This window comes from Saccoglossus kowalevskii, chromosome 7, assembly GCF_978046115.1.
Source record: "Saccoglossus kowalevskii chromosome 7, keSacKowa6.1, whole genome shotgun sequence".
Classification (NCBI taxonomy): domain Eukaryota; kingdom Metazoa; phylum Hemichordata; class Enteropneusta; family Harrimaniidae; genus Saccoglossus; species Saccoglossus kowalevskii.
In genome coordinates this window covers 698,641-718,995 of record NC_140647.1, presented here as the reverse complement: position 1 = coordinate 718,995, position 20,355 = coordinate 698,641, and the positions used below count along the sequence as shown (strand labels likewise).

The window sequence follows — 20,355 nt, the reverse complement described above, 5'->3', positions numbered from 1 at the left end:
TTTTGTCATGAGCCACATAATTTTTTCCACATTTCAAATATTGCAGACTTGTAGCAATAGAAAATAGTTGTCAATTAGATCTGAAATGAATGTAGCAATAGAAAATGTTGTCAATTAAATCTGAAATGAATGAAGCAATTTGCAAAATGTTATACATTTTGAAGGAAAAAAATGTTTCACAATTGATGACTATATATACCTTTTTCAGGTCACCTTTTTGAATTTGACTTAAGACAACTGTAAACTGTTTTAATTTTATTACAACACAGGGGAATTCACTAGTGGAGACAGATATGGTTCTTTCAACATTTGCTTAAAAATACAACACAGGGGAATTCACTAGTGGAGACAGATATGGTTCTTTCAACATTTGCTTAAAAATACAACACAGGGGAATTCACTAGTGGAGACAGATATGGTTCTTTCAACATTTGCTTAAAAATACAACACAGGGGAATTCACTAGTGGAGACAGATATGGTTCTTTCAACATTTGCTTAAAAATACAACACAGGGGAATTCACTAGTGGAGACAGATATGGTTCTTTCAACATTTGCTTAAAAATACAACACAGGGGAATTCACTAGTGGAGACAGATATGGTTCTTTCAACATTTGCTTACAAATACAACACAGGGGAATTCACTAGTGGAGACAGATATGGTTCTTTCAACATTTGCTTAAAAATACAACACAGGGGAATTCACTAGTGGAGACAGATATGGTTCTTTCAACATTTGCTTAAAAATACAACACAGGGGAATTCACTAGTGGAGACAGATATGGTTCTTTCAACATTTGCTTACAAATACAACACAGGGGAATTCACTAGTGGAGACAGATATGGTTCTTTCAACATTTGCTTAAAAATACAACACAGGGGAATTCACTAGTGGAGACAGATATGGTTCTTTCAACATTTGCTTAAAAATACAACACAGGGGAATTCACTAGTGGAGACAGATATGGTTCTTTCAACATTTGCTTAAAAATACAACACAGGGGAATTCACTAGTGGAGACAGATATGGTTCTTTCAACATTTGCTTAAAAATACAACACAGGGGAATTCACTAGTGGAGACAGATATGGTTCTTTCAACATTTGCTTAAAAATACAACACAGGGGAATTCACTAGTGGAGACAGATATGGTTCTTTCAACATTTGCTTAAAAATACAACACAGGGGAATTCACTAGTGGAGACAGATATGGTTCTTTCAACATTTGCTTAAAAATACAACACAGGGGAATTCACTAGTGGAGACAGATATGGTTCTTTCAACATTTGCTTAAAAATACAACACAGGGGAATTCACTAGTGGAGACAGATATGGTTCTTTCAACATTTGCTTAAAAATACAACACAGGGGAATTCACTAGTGGAGACAGATATGGTTCTTACAACATTTGCTTAAAAATACAACACAGGGGAATTCACTAGTGGAGACAGATATGGTTCTTTCAACATTTGCTTAAAAATACAACACAGGGGAATTCACTAGTGGAGACAGATATGGTTCTTTCAACATTTGCTTAAAAATACAACACAGGGGAATTCACTAGTGGAGACAGATATGGTTCTTTCAACATTTGCTTACAAATACAACACAGGGGAATTCACTAGTGGAGACAGATATGGTTCTTTCAACATTTGCTTACAAATACAACACAGGGGAATTCACTAGTGGAGACAGATATGGTTCTTTCAACATTTGCTTACAAATACAACACAGGGGAATTCACTAGTGGAGACAGATATGGTTCTTTCAACATTTGCTTAAAAATACAACACAGGGGAATTCACTAGTGGAGACAGATATGGTTCTTTCAACATTTGCTTAAAAATACAACACAGGGGAATTCACTAGTGGAGACAGATATGGTTCTTTCAACATTTGCTTAAAAATACAACACAGGGGAATTCACTAGTGGAGACAGATATGGTTCTTTCAACATTTGCTTAAAAATACAACACAGGGGAATTCACTAGTGGAGACAGATATGGTTCTTTCAACATTTGCTTAAAAATACAACACAGGGGAATTCACTAGTGGAGACAGATATGGTTCTTTCAACATTTGCTTAAAAATACAACACAGGGGAATTCACTAGTGGAGACAGATATGGTTCTTTCAACATTTGCTTAAAAATACAACACAGGGGAATTCACTAGTGGAGACAGATATGGTTCTTTCAACATTTGCTTAAAAATACAACACAGGGGAATTCACTAGTGGAGACAGATATGGTTCTTTCAACATTTGCTTAAAAATACAACACAGGGGAATTCACTAGTGGAGACAGATATGGTTCTTTCAACATTTGCTTAAAAATACAACACAGGGGAATTCACTAGTGGAGACAGATATGGTTCTTTCAACATTTGCTTAAAAATACAACACAGGGGAATTCACTAGTGGAGACAGATATGGTTCTTTCAACATTTGCTTAAAAATACAACACAGGGGAATTCACTAGTGGAGACAGATATGGTTCTTTCAACATTTGCTTACAAATACAACACAGGGGAATTCACTAGTGGAGACAGATATGGTTCTTTCAACATTTGCTTAAAAATACAACACAGGGGAATTCACTAGTGGAGACAGATATGGTTCTTACAACATTTGCTTAAAAATACAACACAGGGGAATTCACTAGTGGAGACAGATATGGTTCTTTCAACATTTGCTTAAAAATACAACACAGGGGAATTCACTAGTGGAGACAGATATGGTTCTTTCAACATTTGCTTAAAAATACAACACAGGGGAATTCACTAGTGGAGACAGATATGGTTCTTTCAACATTTGCTTACAAATACAACACAGGGGAATTCACTAGTGGAGACAGATATGGTTCTTTCAACATTTGCTTACAAATACAACACAGGGGAATTCACTAGTGGAGACAGATATGGTTCTTTCAACATTTGCTTACAAATACAACACAGGGGAATTCACTAGTGGAGACAGATATGGTTCTTTCAACATTTGCTTAAAAATACAACACAGGGGAATTCACTAGTGGAGACAGATATGGTTCTTTCAACATTTGCTTAAAAATACAACACAGGGGAATTCACTAGTGGAGACAGATATGGTTCTTTCAACATTTGCTTACAAATACAACACAGGGGAATTCACTAGTGGAGACAGATATGGTTCTTTCAACATTTGCTTAAAAATACAACACAGGGGAATTCACTAGTGGAGACAGATATGGTTCTTTCAACATTTGCTTAAAAATACAACACAGGGGAATTCACTAGTGGAGACAGATATGGTTCTTTCAACATTTGCTTAAAAATACAACACAGGGGAATTCACTAGTGGAGACAGATATGGTTCTTTCAACATTTGCTTAAAAATACAACACAGGGGAATTCACTAGTGAAGACAGATATGGTTCTTTCAACATTTGCTTAAAAATACAACACAGGGGAATTCACTAGTGGAGACAGATATGGTTCTTTCAACATTTGCTTAAAAATACAACACAGGGGAATTCACTAGTGGAGACAGATATGGTTCTTTCAACATTTGCTTAAAAATACAACACAGGGGAATTCACTAGTGGAGACAGATATGGTTCTTTCAACATTTGCTTAAAAATACAACACAGGGGAATTCACTAGTGGAGACAGATATGGTTCTTTCAACATTTGCTTAAAAATACAACACAGGGGAATTCACTAGTGGAGACAGATATGGTTCTTTCAACATTTGCTTACAAATACAACACAGGGGAATTCACTAGTGGAGACAGATATGGTTCTTTCAACATTTGCTTAAAAATACAACACAGGGGAATTCACTAGTGGAGACAGATATGGTTCTTTCAACATTTGCTTAAAAATACAACACAGGGGAATTCACTAGTGGAGACAGATATGGTTCTTTCAACATTTGCTTAAAAATACAACACAGGGGAATTCACTAGTGGAGACAGATATGGTTCTTTCAACATTTGCTTAAAAATACAACACAGGGGAATTCACTAGTGGAGACAGATATGGTTCTTTCAACATTTGCTTAAAAATACAACACAGGGGAATTCACTAGCGGAGACAGATATGGTTCTTTCAACATTTGCTTAAAAATACAACACAGGGGAATTCACTAGTGGAGACAGATATGGTTCTTTCAACATTTGCTTAAAAATACAACACAGGGGAATTCACTAGTGGAGACAGATATGGTTCTTTCAACATTTGCTTAAAAATACAACACAGGGGAATTCACTAGTGGAGACAGATATGGTTCTTTCAACATTTGCTTAAAAATACAACACAGGGGAATTCACTAGTGGAGACAGATATGGTTCTTTCAACATTTGCTTACAAATACAACACAGGGGAATTCACTAGTGGAGACAGATATGGTTCTTTCAACATTTGCTTAAAAATACAACACAGGGGAATTCACTAGTGGAGACAGATATGGTTCTTTCAACATTTGCTTAAAAATACAACACAGGGGAATTCACTAGTGGAGACAGATATGGTTCTTTCAACATTTGCTTAAAAATACAACACAGGGGAATTCACTAGTGGAGACAGATATGGTTCTTTCAACATTTGCTTAAAAATACAACACAGGGGAATTCACTAGTGGAGACAGATATGGTTCTTTCAACATTTGCTTAAAAATACAACACAGGGGAATTCACTAGTGGAGACAGATATGGTTCTTTCAACATTTGCTTAAAAATACAACACAGGGGAATTCACTAGTGGAGACAGATATGGTTCTTTCAACATTTGCTTAAAAATACAACACAGGGGAATTCACTAGTGGAGACAGATATGGTTCTTTCAACATTTGCTTAAAAATACAACACAGGGGAATTCACTAGTGGAGACAGATATGGTTCTTTCAACATTTGCTTAAAAATACAACACAGGGGAATTCACTAGTGGAGACAGATATGGTTCTTTCAACATTTGCTTAAAAATACAACACAGGGGAATTCACTAGTGGAGACAGATATGGTTCTTTCAACATTTGCTTAAAAATACAACACAGGGGAATTCACTAGTGGAGACAGATATGGTTCTTTCAACATTTGCTTAAAAATACAACACAGGGGACTTCACTAGTGGAGACAGATATGGTTCTTTCAACATTTGCTTAAAAATACAACACAGGGGAATTCACTAGTGGAGACAGATATGGTTCTTTCAACATTTGCTTAAAAATACAACACAGGGGAATTCACTAGTGGAGACAGATATGGTTCTTTCAACATTTGCTTAAAAATACAACACAGGGGAATTCACTAGTGGAGACAGATATGGTTCTTTCAACATTTGCTTAAAAATACAACACAGGGGAATTCACTAGTGGAGACAGATATGGTTCTTTCAACATTTGCTTACAAATACAACACAGGGGAATTCACTAGTGGAGACAGATATGGTTCTTTCAACATTTGCTTAAAAATACAACACAGGGGAATTCACTAGTGGAGACAGATATGGTTCTTTCAACATTTGCTTAAAAATACAACACAGGGGAATTCACTAGTGGAGACAGATATGGTTCTTTCAACATTTGCTTAAAAATACAACACAGGGGAATTCACTAGTGGAGACAGATATGGTTCTTTCAACATTTGCTTAAAAATACAACACAGGGGAATTCACTAGTGGAGACAGATATGGTTCTTTCAACATTTGCTTAAAAATACAACACAGGGGAATTCACTAGTGGAGACAGATATGGTTCTTTCAACATTTGCTTAAAAATACAACACAGGGGAATTCACTAGTGGAGACAGATATGGTTCTTTCAACATTTGCTTAAAAATACAACACAGGGGAATTCACTAGTGGAGACAGATATGGTTCTTTCAACATTTGCTTAAAAATACAACACAGGGGAATTCACTAGTGGAGACAGATATGGTTCTTTCAACATTTGCTTAAAAATACAACACAGGGGAATTCACTAGTGGAGACAGATATGGTTCTTTCAACATTTGCTTAAAAATACAACACAGGGGAATTCACTAGTGGAGACAGATATGGTTCTTTCAACATTTGCTTAAAAATACAACACAGGGGAATTCACTAGTGGAGACAGATATGGTTCTTTCAACATTTGCTTAAAAATACAACACAGGGGAATTCACTAGTGGAGACAGATATGGTTCTTTCAACATTTGCTTAAAAATACAACACAGGGGAATTCACTAGTGGAGACAGATATGGTTCTTTCAACATTTGCTTAAAAATACAACACAGGGGAATTCACTAGTGGAGACAGATATGGTTCTTTCAACATTTGCTTAAAAATACAACACAGGGGAATTCACTAGTGGAGACAGATATGGTTCTTTCAACATTTGCTTAAAAATACAACACAGGGGAATTCACTAGTGGAGACAGATATGGTTCTTTCAACATTTGCTTACAAATACAACACAGGGGAATTCACTAGTGGAGACAGATATGGTTCTTTCAACATTTGCTTAAAAATACAACACAGGGGAATTCACTAGTGGAGACAGATATGGTTCTTTCAACATTTGCTTAAAAATACAACACAGGGGAATTCACTAGTGGAGACAGATATGGTTCTTTCAACATTTGCTTACAAATACAACACAGGGGAATTCACTAGTGGAGACAGATATGGTTCTTTCAACATTTGCTTAAAAATACAACACAGGGGAATTCACTAGTGGAGACAGATATGGTTCTTTCAACATTTGCTTAAAAATACAACACAGGGGAATTCACTAGTGGAGACAGATATGGTTCTTTCAACATTTGCTTAAAAATACAACACAGGGGAATTCACTAGTGGAGACAGATATGGTTCTTTCAACATTTGCTTAAAAATACAACACAGGGGAATTCACTAGTGGAGACAGATATGGTTCTTTCAACATTTGCTTCAAAATACAACACAGGGGAATTCACTAGTGGAGACAGATATGGTTCTTTCAACATTTGCTTAAAAATACAACACAGGGGAATTCACTAGTGGAGACAGATATGGTTCTTTCAACATTTGCTTAAAAATACAACACAGGGGAATTCACTAGTGGAGACAGATATGGTTCTTTCAACATTTGCTTAAAAATACAACACAGGGGAATTCACTAGTGGAGACAGATATGGTTCTTTCAACATTTGCTTAAAAATACAACACAGGGGAATTCACTAGTGGAGACAGATATGGTTCTTTCAACATTTGCTTAAAAATACAACACAGGGGAATTCACTAGTGGAGACAGATATGGTTCTTTCAACATTTGCTTAAAAATACAACACAGGGGAATTCACTAGTGGAGACAGATATGGTTCTTTCAACATTTGCTTAAAAATACAACACAGGGGAATTCACTAGTGGAGACAGATATGGTTCTTTCAACATTTGCTTAAAAATACAACACAGGGGAATTCACTAGTGGAGACAGATATGGTTCTTTCAACATTTGCTTAAAAATACAACACAGGGGAATTCACTAGTGGAGACAGATATGGTTCTTTCAACATTTGCTTAAAAATACAACACAGGGGAATTCACTAGTGGAGACAGATATGGTTCTTTCAACATTTGCTTAAAAATACAACACAGGGGAATTCACTAGTGGAGACAGATATGGTTCTTTCAACATTTGCTTAAAAATACAACACAGGGGAATTCACTAGTGGAGACAGATATGGTTCTTTCAACATTTGCTTAAAAATACAACACAGGGGAATTCACTAGTGGAGACAGATATGGTTCTTTCAACATTTGCTTAAAAATACAACACAGGGGAATTCACTAGTGGAGACAGATATGGTTCTTTCAACATTTGCTTCAAAATACAACACAGGGGAATTCACTAGTGGAGACAGATATGGTTCTTTCAACATTTGCTTAAAAATACAACACAGGGGAATTCACTAGTGGAGACAGATATGGTTCTTTCAACATTTGCTTAAAAATACAACACAGGGGAATTCACTAGTGGAGACAGATATGGTTCTTTCAACATTTGCTTCAAAATACAACACAGGGGAATTCACTAGTGGAGACAGATATGGTTCTTTCAACATTTGCTTAAAAATACAACACAGGGGAATTCACTAGTGGAGACAGATATGGTTCTTTCAACATTTGCTTAAAAATACAACACAGGGGAATTCACTAGTGGAGACAGATATGGTTCTTTCAACATTTGCTTAAAAATACAACACAGGGGAATTCACTAGTGGAGACAGATATGGTTCTTAAAAATACAAAATATGTTTCAAGAGTTTTATAGATAATTTTTATTTCAATTTATATCATACAATAAAATTACAGAAAGTTAAATCAATCAAGATTTGTTCAGAGTCTCAGATTGTAACATTATTGTCATTCTTGAAATAAAAATAAGTAAAGAATTTTTCTGTCTGAAATTTGCATAATATTCATGATCTGATATATTGACGAAGGAAAATACAGTAGTAATGTACATGTAAAAATAGCTATTATCTAATTGGTTCAAATTGGTCATGTGATGCCAACTAATTATAAATGAAACTGTAGAATGATTGGCAGACATTGATCACATGCCTGTTTACTACAATAGCTGTATCATGTTAGACATGAAAAAAATAATTCATAGCACCCAGACACCGAAATTATTAATATACATACATGTACCAGAGTATTTGAACCAAGTGTTTGCCTACAATGAAGCAAGCATGTTGATTGAGTGTGGAGATATTGTTCAATCTATATGTGGTCAAGTCAATGTAAAACTACATAGGCTGACAAGATTAGGGTTAATCATCGAAATCCACAACTTTGAAAAAAGAATTACCTTTTTTTTCTAATCTGGAGGGTAAATATCAAACCTTGTCAATTCCAACATTATTAGCATCAATTTGTGGAAGTTAATAATAATTAATAACTGTGACCTATAATTTTGCTGACAAGTTGTTCATGGCCTAAATAAGTTTCTCATTATTATCACCAGAATCAAAAATACAGCGCAAAACTAAACAAAATGTGTCTCGTCCAACCATAGTGAACAAGCACATTACATCATCTCAATGATATATTGCTTTGTACAAACTGTCAGGAAATGATGTTTTTATAAATATTAATTTGTTTTGCAATGAGAAAAATACAGGATAAATGCTATTTTATTTAAACTTTACAAAAAGCAAAAATAAAAACAGCAATTTACAAAAGTGACTGATTTCCATCATTATTAAGTGTATAATTTCATTAGTATATCATATTTTCTTTATTTACGCTTATTGTGAAATATGAACACATTTTACCATGACAAATTTGTCCCGAAAAATGACCACAATTGTTAATGAACTTTCAATAGTGAAATACAGTATTACTAATAAACAATCTTGTACAGATCTGTTCAATGCTTCATGAAAAGTATCTAATGTCTAGGAAAATCTACCTATCCCAGTACAATGACTGGGAAGGAATCACCAACCAGTGCTTTCACATGTCAGAGGAAGAAAATCCTTTGTTTTTGATTAAAATAAAGGCACTATCGATATATTCACTTTGTAATTATTTTTATATAGACTTTTAAAAACAATTATTTTAGCAGTCAGGTAACTAGTTTTATTGAAATGCAATTGATTTAAATGATTGTTTCAGTCAGAACTTTCCAAAAAGATGAAAGATAATAAGAAAATACAATACTAAAAAAAATACATGTTGCTTTTTACACTTTAGATATGTTTCAGGCATATAATAAGGCTAAATACAAGCAATGATTAACACTGGGTGAATTTATTAAAATCCACTGAACAATGACAATACTGTATATGAAAAAATAAACTTGATATACAGCCATATGATATTGCTGCAACAGAGAGCATTTGTAATTAAAAATTGAAATTCCAATCTGATATTAATGAATTCTTATTATTTGTATGTAGTGGAAACATCTAAATATAAAGCGAGTGACATGTAGATTATGCTGTACATAGTCATACAGTCAGCTTACAACTACTCAAAAAGAATTGTAAATACACACCTCACTGCAGATAATGCAGACGGCCTCAAATTATATCACTAGATCACTTAAGAAACATTTAAAGTCAAATTATTCAGCATCAGTGTTATTAGTATTGCATCTCTTTGACATAGATAATGTATAAAAGTAAGGGGGGGACATATCATTTTAAAACACATTACATGTTTTCATTATTTTGCTTTCTAAAGTTTTATTTTAACAATTCACAAAAATGAAGATTGATTCAATTGCAAGCGTCTACACATGATATATCAATCTCAGTATAAAGATTATGACGTAATATAACAACATAATAATCTTTGTATCTGAGCAATTACATCTCTCATTGTCCTGACTTGATAGATTGATGATCACATTTTGTGACCCACTCATGAAAATTAGTTAATTAAAAATAATTTAAAATCTCTTATTGTAAAATAGTGTCATTTTCTGCTGTCATGGTAACTGCATTTCTTATTATTTGATGGGGTCCATTAGGGCCATATTAACCATAGTCCATTGTTGTCCCTTGCTACCATTGCATGGTTTCACCACTGGCATATCCCTCTGTTTTGCATCTGGTTTTTCCAAGCACATACTATTAGAATGCTTCAGCTCCTTGGTCTGTGGGGATAAACATTTATCAGATATATGAATTTGTAAAAATCAAAGAAAGCTTGGAAAGAACTCCAGTGTGTTGAGAGTATTGAAGACACATTAAAAATTAATTCAAAAGTATTTGTACATGAGATATTGATGGAAAAGCTGAAAACTAATTATGTAAATCAGGTAACTAATATGAACAGAACAGAACAGAACAAAAAAATTATGAATTATTATGCTAATTAGAGAATTAATATGAACAAATTTTAACCCAAAATTAATCAGACCTGTCTATTGTCCTAGAGCATTTATGTACCAAATTTTATTCAAATGTGATGATCAGTAATTGAGATATTAGTGTTAATTAATTATGTTAATTAGGTGATTAATAAGCATAAATATTTACCAAAAAGTAATTGGGTCTCTGCATAGTTCTCTTTAAAAGTTTCATTAAAATCCAATTCATGGTTCTTTATATATCAGTGGAACATTATGCAAATTAGGTAATTAATATCCAATTAAAACTAATCAGGTATCTGCATAGTCCTAGAAGATCTATTAGCTAGTCTCTCTGAAATATGATGATTAGTACTTGAGATATCAGGCAAAAAGCTGAAAATTAAATAATTATGCAATAAGGTAATTAATATGCACAAATATTTACCCAAAAACTAATCAGGGGTCTGCACAGTCCTTAAGTAACTATGTACCAAGTGTCATTGAAATGTGATGATTACTACTTGAAATATCAAAAGCTGAAAATTAATTAATTATGCAAATTTGGTGATTACTATGTACTGATATTACCCTAACAACTATCAGGTCTGTGCAGTGTCCTATGACATCTATGTACCAAGTGTCATTGAAATGTGATGATTACTACTCGAAATATCAAAAGCCGAAAATTAATTAATTATGTAAATTAGGTAATTAATATGTACTCAGATTACCCTAAAAACTATCAGGTCTGTGCAGTGTCCTATGACATCTATGTACCAAGTTTCATTGAAATGTGATGATTACTACTTGAAATATCAAAAGCTGAAATTGAATTAATGAGCAAGAGTTATGAGAAGGAGGTATACTTACAAAATCTGAGCAAGAGTTATAAGAAGGAGGTATACTTACAAAATCTGAGCAAGAGTTATTAGAAGGGGGTATACTTACAAAATCTGAGCAAGAGTTATGAGAATGAGGTATACTTACAAAATCTGAGCAAGAGTTATAAGAATGAGGTATACTTACAAAATCTGAGCAAGAGTTATTAGAAGGAGGTATACTTACAAAATCTGAGCAAGAGTTATGAGAAGGAGGTATACTCACAAAATCTGAGCAAGAGTTATGAGAATGAGGTATACTTACAAAATCTGAGCAAGAGTTATGAGAAGGGGGTATACTTACAAAATCTGAGCAAGAGTTATGAGAAGGGGGTATACTTACAAAATCTGAGCAAGAGTTATGAAAAGGAAGTGTACTTACAAAATCTGAGCAAGAGTTACGAGAGTATACTCACAAAATCTGAGCAAGCATTATGAGAAGGAGGTATACTTACAAAATCTGAGCAAGAGTTATGAGAAGGAGGTATACTTATAAAATCTGAGCAAGAGTTATGAGAAGGGGGGGGGGTATACTTACAAAATCATCATAATGCCATTGTTGATTTCCACCTTGTCCGTGACATGGCAACATCATAACAGGACCTCTGTGATTGGCTAAATCTAGACATATTTCATCATGTTTCAGCTCCAGGTTGTTCGTATATGCCCAGATCTGGTGGTGAGAAAAGATGTCAAGTATTTATCTACAAGAATTCAATATCACCTAAACCAATAATTTTTTTCTAGTGATACACCCTGATTTTGCAATATTAATTTATTTTTTTATAATTTCATTTTGGAACACACAAACAGTATTTTCCATTGGAAAAATTATGTGGGTTTATTATACGAGAGGTCACAAATTTTACTACAGTTTTCAAGGGTTGAAGGTCAAGGGGTTAATTCTTTGGTTCAATATTTATCATCATTTATTATTATTACCCCACAGTAAGTTATTTTCATGGAAAGTATAGCATTTTGACAGAATAACGTGATCTTACAAAAATTGAACTCATGTGATGATAGCAGATGAATCAAATTTATGCAACATGAACAGACAATAAATTTCACTTGGCTGTGACTTTTCAGTGATTGATAGTTTTTTTACTTCACACAGCCTTGCTCAATAATTCCAATGCCACACCAGTTATAAATATATCTGTCAATAATACAGTTTTTATTTACTTGATTGTTTGTCTCAATCTAACCACTTCATGAATAATTAATGAAATAATCTCTTGCTCAGTGATTTGAGTTAACATAAGATACAGAATATAAACATACTCCTTTATGGTCTGCAGGTCAACAGCCAATCAGATCAAAATCACAATTCCAGAATTGAACACATATACTGTTCATAGAATGTTGGTCGTGGAACAGCTGAAATTGTCTATTTTTGTCACGTTTTTTAAAATGCCTTGAAAATAGTGTGATAGATCTCATTAAGGTAGAGATGCAGTTTAGCTGACAGGTATTTTAATTAGTTAATTAAGAAACCAAGATGACCTCCCTTGTCCACAAAACTATATATTTTCAGAAAGCTTATTGTATGAATTTTAAAATTTTGTTAGTATTTTTTTTCTATGGACACTGTAGTTTGAAATATGCACAAAAATGTGCTTTTTTGGTCAAAAGTGATTTAAAAAAAATTAGCTTCTAAACAATGCTTCTGTTTCCTGTCGAAATTGGTATATGGGTACATCTGTTTACAATGAAGAAAGTGCCATCTTGAAAACTGTCTACCAGTTCTCAATTTTGCAGGGCGGCAGCTCAAATTTCACTACTTCAAGTTTATGCATAAATTAACACCCAGGCTAGTTGTCTGTACGATTGTTGTAACACTGTTCAACCAAAAACAATTTCCCGACGGCATTTTGAAGATAAACACATTGTCAATTATTTGTGAAAATTTCAAAACAAAAGGTCAAAGCGTTTAGGAGCTATTTTTTTAAAAATTTCTGGGATGTGCACTAAAAAGAAGCTGAGATAATTGCTAATTTGCATAACAATTCACTCAGTAAGAAGTTTGCTAATGCTCATAATTAAAATGGCTGTAACAGTTCCAAATTTAAATGTATTATCGTTTTGTTAAAAGTTAAATATAGTGCATAATATTGAGATCCGGTCATTGCTTTTTTTCACCATGTTTCTTTTTATTATTTATGTACAGCCTTGCTAAATCTTGCTAAGCATTCAAAAAAGAGAATGTTTGCACCTGTTATATATATTTTAAAATCGTTTTTTTGAGTATGTTCCACTATTCACAATTGTAAAAAATTTTAACAGTCTATAGACTGTTTGGATAATTAAAAAAAAAAAAAAAATGTCACCCCCAAGTGCCCATGGACCTGCAGGTAATTTGTTATTAGTCTTTTCGCTTCAAACACTGAGTTTACTAAACATTAGGGGCTGATAGAAAAACAGGGCACATTATTTTTTTTCTTTCACTTGGGGTTTTAATCATAGGGTTGGCTTTAATATTTGATGAAAAACCAGAGAGAAAAAAAAAATTGAATGCAAGAGAAGACACAAATCAAACTCTTCTAGCCATCCCAATGAGTTTAAATGTTTGACCCCTTAACTTTGAGCTCAAACTTTTTTCAGGATGATGTTGATGTACAAATTTGAATTTGTTTTCCTCAATCAAATGTTTGTAGGTTCTTTTAAATAAACATACAAAAATTTACTCTGTACAGGTATTTTGATAGGAACTGATCAATAAATGAAAGAGACTGTTATTGACTGACCATTGAGTGATAGATACTGATCACTCAAAGATAGGATCTGACCATTCAATGATAGGGTCTGACTATCCAATGATAGGGTCTGACTATCCAATGATAGGGTCTGACCATCCAATGATAGTTACTGGTCATCCAATGATAGGGTCTGACCATCCGATGATAGGATCTGACCATCCAATGATAGGATCTGACCATCCAATGATAGGGTCTGACTATCCAATGATATGGTCTGACTATACAATGATAGGGTCTGACAATCCAATGACAGGGTCTGACTGTACAATGATAGGGTCTGACCATCCAATGACAGGGTCTGACCATCTAATGGTAGGGTCTGACCATCCAATGATAGGGTGACCATCCAAAGACAGTTACTGACCATCCAAAGATAGTTACCGACCATCCAGATAGTTACTGACCATTCAATGATGGGTCTGACCATTCTGTTCATTCAACTACAGGTACCACTGATTCAGTGGTAGGTACTGATCACAAAATGAAAGGAGCTGGCCATCCAATGACAGGGGCAGACAACTAAGTGACAAGAACCGACCATACAATTTTAGGTAATGACGGGAACTTGGGCAGAGGGTTCTCCAAACCTGCCTATTAACATAGTTCATAGACTCAGGTCAGTCAAAATGACTATTTTGAACTGTAGGCATTAATTAGCGATTCTGCCAATGACGGAGAGATAAAATCTAGGTCAGGGGAAGCCCTATGACCCCAAGATTTTTTCCCCTTACATCACGAACCATGCAATATTCACTCTGGTTCATTTCTTTTTGCACCGAGGACTAGACCAACGCTACGGAAAGAGTGGGGTGGTTGGGGGGCTCAGAGTTTATGGTGGGTATGAACTATGTGAATAGGTGGGTTCTGAGAACCCTCTGCCTAAATTCACTACGTTCAATCACCCACCATAGACTCCAGTCAGTCAAAATGACTATTTAGAACTGCAGGCAGACGCCGGTTTTCCGAGCAAACAGAAAATGATGAAAGTCTTTTTTCCCAGTCCGGGATGATACACTCTACAACTACCACTCACCACCTGACTAAGACCCCAAAAGAAGGTGGTGTCTTACCTTGCCTGTGCTGTTCCCGGAGCAAAAAGCCAAAAATGCTGCTACGGTGACCGGGTTTGGTGTGCCCGAGAAAGCTAGACCCAAACCCAATTCAGGGGGTAGTATGCTTTTGTGGTAAAGACCAAAACAGTTCTGCATGAGGACATAGGCCGAAAAGCACAGAGACCCTTGTGGTCGTTCGGGCTTGGTCAGCAACCAGAGTCTGACCCACTACGACGGGACCCAACCTAAAGAGGCCCTCCTCAATGAATTGGCTGTCTCTTAGGTAGTAGATGAAGCCTGCCTTCAGTATATGTTCCAGGGGGCGTCTGACGTTAGCGCTAGTGAGTTAGCAATCGCACGGTCCTCATGCGCTCGTACTTGGTGTCTCTGCAAGCTCTGTGTCGAGAAGGTTAAAGTATTTACAGTAAGTCGTGGAGGCCTGCCTAGACCATAACACAAAAACATGTGCTTGGCACCCCGTCTCGAATCCCTAGTACGGTTTTCGTAGCAACTCAGTGCTCAAACCGGGCAGAGAAGCAATTCCTTCTGATCCTCCGGGCCGACAATATTTGACAGCTGGGGGATGACCATCGGCTGAGGATCGTGTCCTGGGATTTGGTTCTTGACTAAACCTGATTCATGTCTTTAGCACAACTTGATTGTCCATAAGGGCGGCACACTCGTCCGAGAAGGACAATGTCCCCAGTTCTGACCGACGCCTACTTGTGGTGAGGGGCCTGTAGGAAGAGAATTTGAGTGGTGCTGATCGAAGAGGCTCAAAGGGCGGTCTGCTTAGAGCGGACAACACAACCGACAAATCCCAGTTGGGCGGTTCCCTTGTTCGGGATCTCGGCCTCTGATTATGGAAAGCAGTGAATAGTCTCCTAATAATAGGACAATCGGCTAGTCTTGTTCCCAAAGCGTTCTCAGTGGTGGGGGACAAGGCCGACCTGTAGCCAATGATAGCTGCGTAGGACAAACCCACTTTGTCAAACAGGTGGACGAAGGAGTCTGTTACCTGGCCAATAGAGGGATGGCATGGATCAATCTCCCTTCCGCTTCACCAATCAGTGTATGCTCGCCACCTTGAACTGTAGGCAGCGTTGGTGGTATCCCTGTTCGCCCTGGCCAGGACGTTGACAGCCTGCTCGGATAAGACTTTTGTCTGTGGGAGTCTACTTAGAGCCTCAATGCGTGTAAGTGATTCACCGCTGGGCTCGTTGGTAGTGGGCCGTCCGGTTGGGACAGCAGATCCGGTAAGTCCAGAAGCACTACTGGTGTTTCGACTAGCATTTCCAACAGAAGTGGAAATTAGGCCTTGGTTGGCCAATTGGGTGCGACCAATGATAATATGCAGGTGTGCACCTGTTGAAGTTTTCTCCGGTGCCCGGTGAACTAGCGGGAAGGGAGGAAAGGTGTACATATGTATCTATATGGGTCCACAGGATCGACAAGGCGTCCCTGGCACAGGCTCCCGGAGTCGGCAGAAGTGTTATGTACGTTGGGAGCTTGGCATTCCAGGGTGTGGCAAAGCAGTCTATCTTTGGACCATCCCACAGCCAAAACAGCCTGGAGGCTACACACTGAGGTATCTGCCACTCAGTGTTCTGGAGACGGATCCGCCATTGAAAGGGCGTCTGCAAGACTGTTCCTCATCCCTGGAAAATGGTTCGCAGTTAGCTCCACATTGTATTCCGGGCAACAAAAGAGAATTTGCACTGGGCAGCAAGAAGACCCCCTTCCGAGGGCTTCCTTCACTTGGTTCGAGATCAATACCCACCTGTCTAATTCCTGTAGGTGAGCTCGGTGTTGTAGTAACAAGCGTTGTACTGGGCGGCTGTGTAATGCGGCCTGGAGAACTACCCTTTGAACCAAGGTCATCATTCCGATGATCCGCATTAGTTCTCGGAGGGACACTGATGGAACGCTGACGAGGCATTTGGCTAGGCTGCTTAGCGCCAGGCAACGCGCTTGAAATAGATATACCAAGCCTACCTCTGTGTCGAATTCAATGCTCAAGAACACCAACTGTTGCGTTGGGTAGGGATGGGACTTTGTCTGATTTACTAAAGAGCCCAACTGGTGAAGTAAATCTTGTGCTAGCCTTACTTGCTCAGCTAATAACCCCTTGTTAGAGTTATGTAATATAAAAAAACCAGTCGTTTAGATACGGATTGATGTGTACCAACATTTGGTGAAGCAGCAGCACCTGTTCCATCCATTCTGGTGAAACGTAGTTACAATGTAAGTTGTAAATCGAAGGTTTAACGCAGATCCATATATTCTAGGCAAGTTTACGAGCATGTTTGCATCGATCTTCTGCATTTGTTAACAATTTTAATTTAATATTGCCAGTAAACCCGGTGTGAGTGGATGACGATTTTTTTTATTCGATGTTCAATTCGAGTGAAATTTACAGATGCCACAAAGATTGAAATGTTCAGAAAAGTTTGTAATTCTATGTTAAACATGGACTTCTTTAACATTAGCTTTCAAGTTCATGGTGGGCTCTCGCGAAAATCTCTGAGACATTGTGATGCACCGTGGGATAGCTGAAGTAAAACCCGGAAGTGTGTTGTTGAGTCAAAAGCGTAATATTTTGCATGCTTACATTTAAAATATATATAATCGTTGAATGGTTAGTTTTTTCTGATGTATTCATTATTGTCTAGTTCAAAAATGTCGGGATCAAGAAAATCCTAATCGAAACCAAACGTTCTCTGTTGCCTGTTCGTCGCCATTTTGTTTTCTCATGACGATTGTAAACAGATCGTTGGAGGCTATGAACCGAGCTATAATCGGGTGTGTTCGTGATCATTTCCCGTGAACAGGAAATTATGCTGACACGATCTGAATTAACAGTAATCTGGTGTTGGCAACACACATACATCAAAGCGAGTAAACACTGTGCAGCGTTCATCTCTAGTATGTCCAGAACAGATTTGGTACTACGAACACATTTGAGTAGAAGCCTGGACTTAATGCCGGCTGATCTACCTTGTGTATGGCGCCCTTTTCCAGCAAACTGTCTACTTCCTGCCTGATTTTCTCCCACCTTGTGAAAGTCCCCTGGTAGTGCCCCCAATAGGGGAGACACTGACGGGGGAGATGGAGATTTCAGCGGTATCCAGTAACAGTGTGTCACCACCTGGAAAGTCCAGGGATCGGTCACCCGCTGCCTCCAAACCGGACTACACCGACACAATCGGTGTGTGACAGGGATAGGTGAGTTTGCCCAAGGCCTGAAGTAGTCACTAAGTTGTGACCTGGCCTCTCGCCGAACACATGCCTTTAAGTTGATATTTTGGTGTATGTGTATTTCATTTCCAGTACCATTGTCTTGTCTACCCCATACTAGCAGTGAAACAAAAACCCTGTCCAGTGTGAGTTACATGGGTGCCCCTCTCAATATCAACTGAAGCTATATTTAGACCACATATGTCAATGAGCCTGGCCAAGATTTATAAACAGTAATAGACTGGCCCAGTTGTCGTGATTTTTTTTTTAGTTAAAAAATTTGGAAAAAATGGTTTTGCGAAAGGTGGGTTGAACGCAAAACCACCACAGACTGGTCTTATTTGCAGCTAATCTGTTGCTATTATTTATTCATGATATGCAGTGACATCACTGAACGGGTACAGAAAAAGAATGGGGTGTGCACGCTGCATAATGAGGTAAACACTGTAACCCAGGCGAGATAAAGCTACACGCAGGCTACTTCTCTCTATTAGAACAAGACATGACATGTCATGTCATGTCATAGCCCCCGCTCAGAAAAAAATTTAATCAAAGAAAGCTTAGAAAGAACTCCCGTGTGCTGAGAGTTTTGGAGACACATTAAAAATTAATTCAAAATTACTTATACTTGAGATATTGATGGAATAGCTGAAAACTAATTATGCAAATAAGGTAACTAATATGAACAGATTTAAGTGTAAAACTAATAATGTCTGCACAATGTACCAAGTTTCATTGAAATGTGATAAGAACCAAAAAAATATTAATTATTATGCTAATTAGAGAATTAATATGAACAAATTTTAACCCAAAATTAATCAGGCCTGTCTATTGTCCTAAAGCATTTATGCACCAAGTTTTATTCAAATGTGATGATCAATACTTGAGATATCAGTATTAATTATGTTAATTAGATGATTAAGAAGCATAAATATTTACCAAAAACTAATTTGGTTTCTGCATAGTTCTCTTTAAAAGTTTCATTAAAATCCAATTTGTGGTTCTTTATATATCAGTGGAACATTATGCAAATTAGGTAATTAATATCCAATTAAAACTAATCAGGTCTCTGCATAATCCTAGAAGATCTATGTAGCAAGTCTCATTGAAATATGATGATTACCGTAAAATCTGTATTAGAAGCCGCATCTCTAATAGAAGTCGCACCCATTCTTTTTGAATAATTGAGAATCAAAAATTCATCATTTCTCATAAGTGTAGTTGCTCTAATAGAAGCTGCATCCCCTCTGTTGTATTGTATTATTCTAATAGAAGCTGCGGCTTCTAATACAGATTTTACAGTACTACTTGATATATCAAAAGCTGAAAATTAATTAATTATGCAAATTAGCTAATTATTATATACTGATATAACCCTAAAAACTATCAGGTCTGTGCAGTGTCCTATGACATCTATGCACCAAATTTCATTGAAATGTGATGATTACTACTCGAAATATCAAAAGCTGAAAATTAATTATGCAAATTAGCTAATTAATATATACTGATATAACCCTAAAAACTATCAGGTCTGTGCAGTGTCCAATGACATCTATGTACCAAATTTCATTGAAATGTGATGATTACTACTTGAAATATCAAAAGCTGAAAATTAATTAATTATGCAAA

At 36.4% G+C, this 20,355-nt stretch overlaps 1 protein-coding gene across 1 annotated transcript in view; it reads right to left on the bottom strand.

Moving 5' to 3' along the window:
* Window positions 1-8,248: 8,248 nt before the first annotated feature.
* LOC144357544 (polypeptide N-acetylgalactosaminyltransferase 1-like) overlaps window positions 8,249-20,355 on the bottom strand; it is a 90,150-nt gene continuing 78,043 nt past the window's right edge. Inside the window, exons 10-11 of the mRNA XM_085500961.1 lie at window positions 12,217-12,351; window positions 8,249-10,602 (exon numbers count right to left, since the gene is read on the bottom strand). Coding sequence (XP_085357087.1) covers window positions 10,456-10,602; window positions 12,217-12,351 — 282 coding nt within the window. The 3' untranslated portion in view covers window positions 8,249-10,455. The remainder of the gene's footprint in view (window positions 10,603-12,216; window positions 12,352-20,355) is intronic.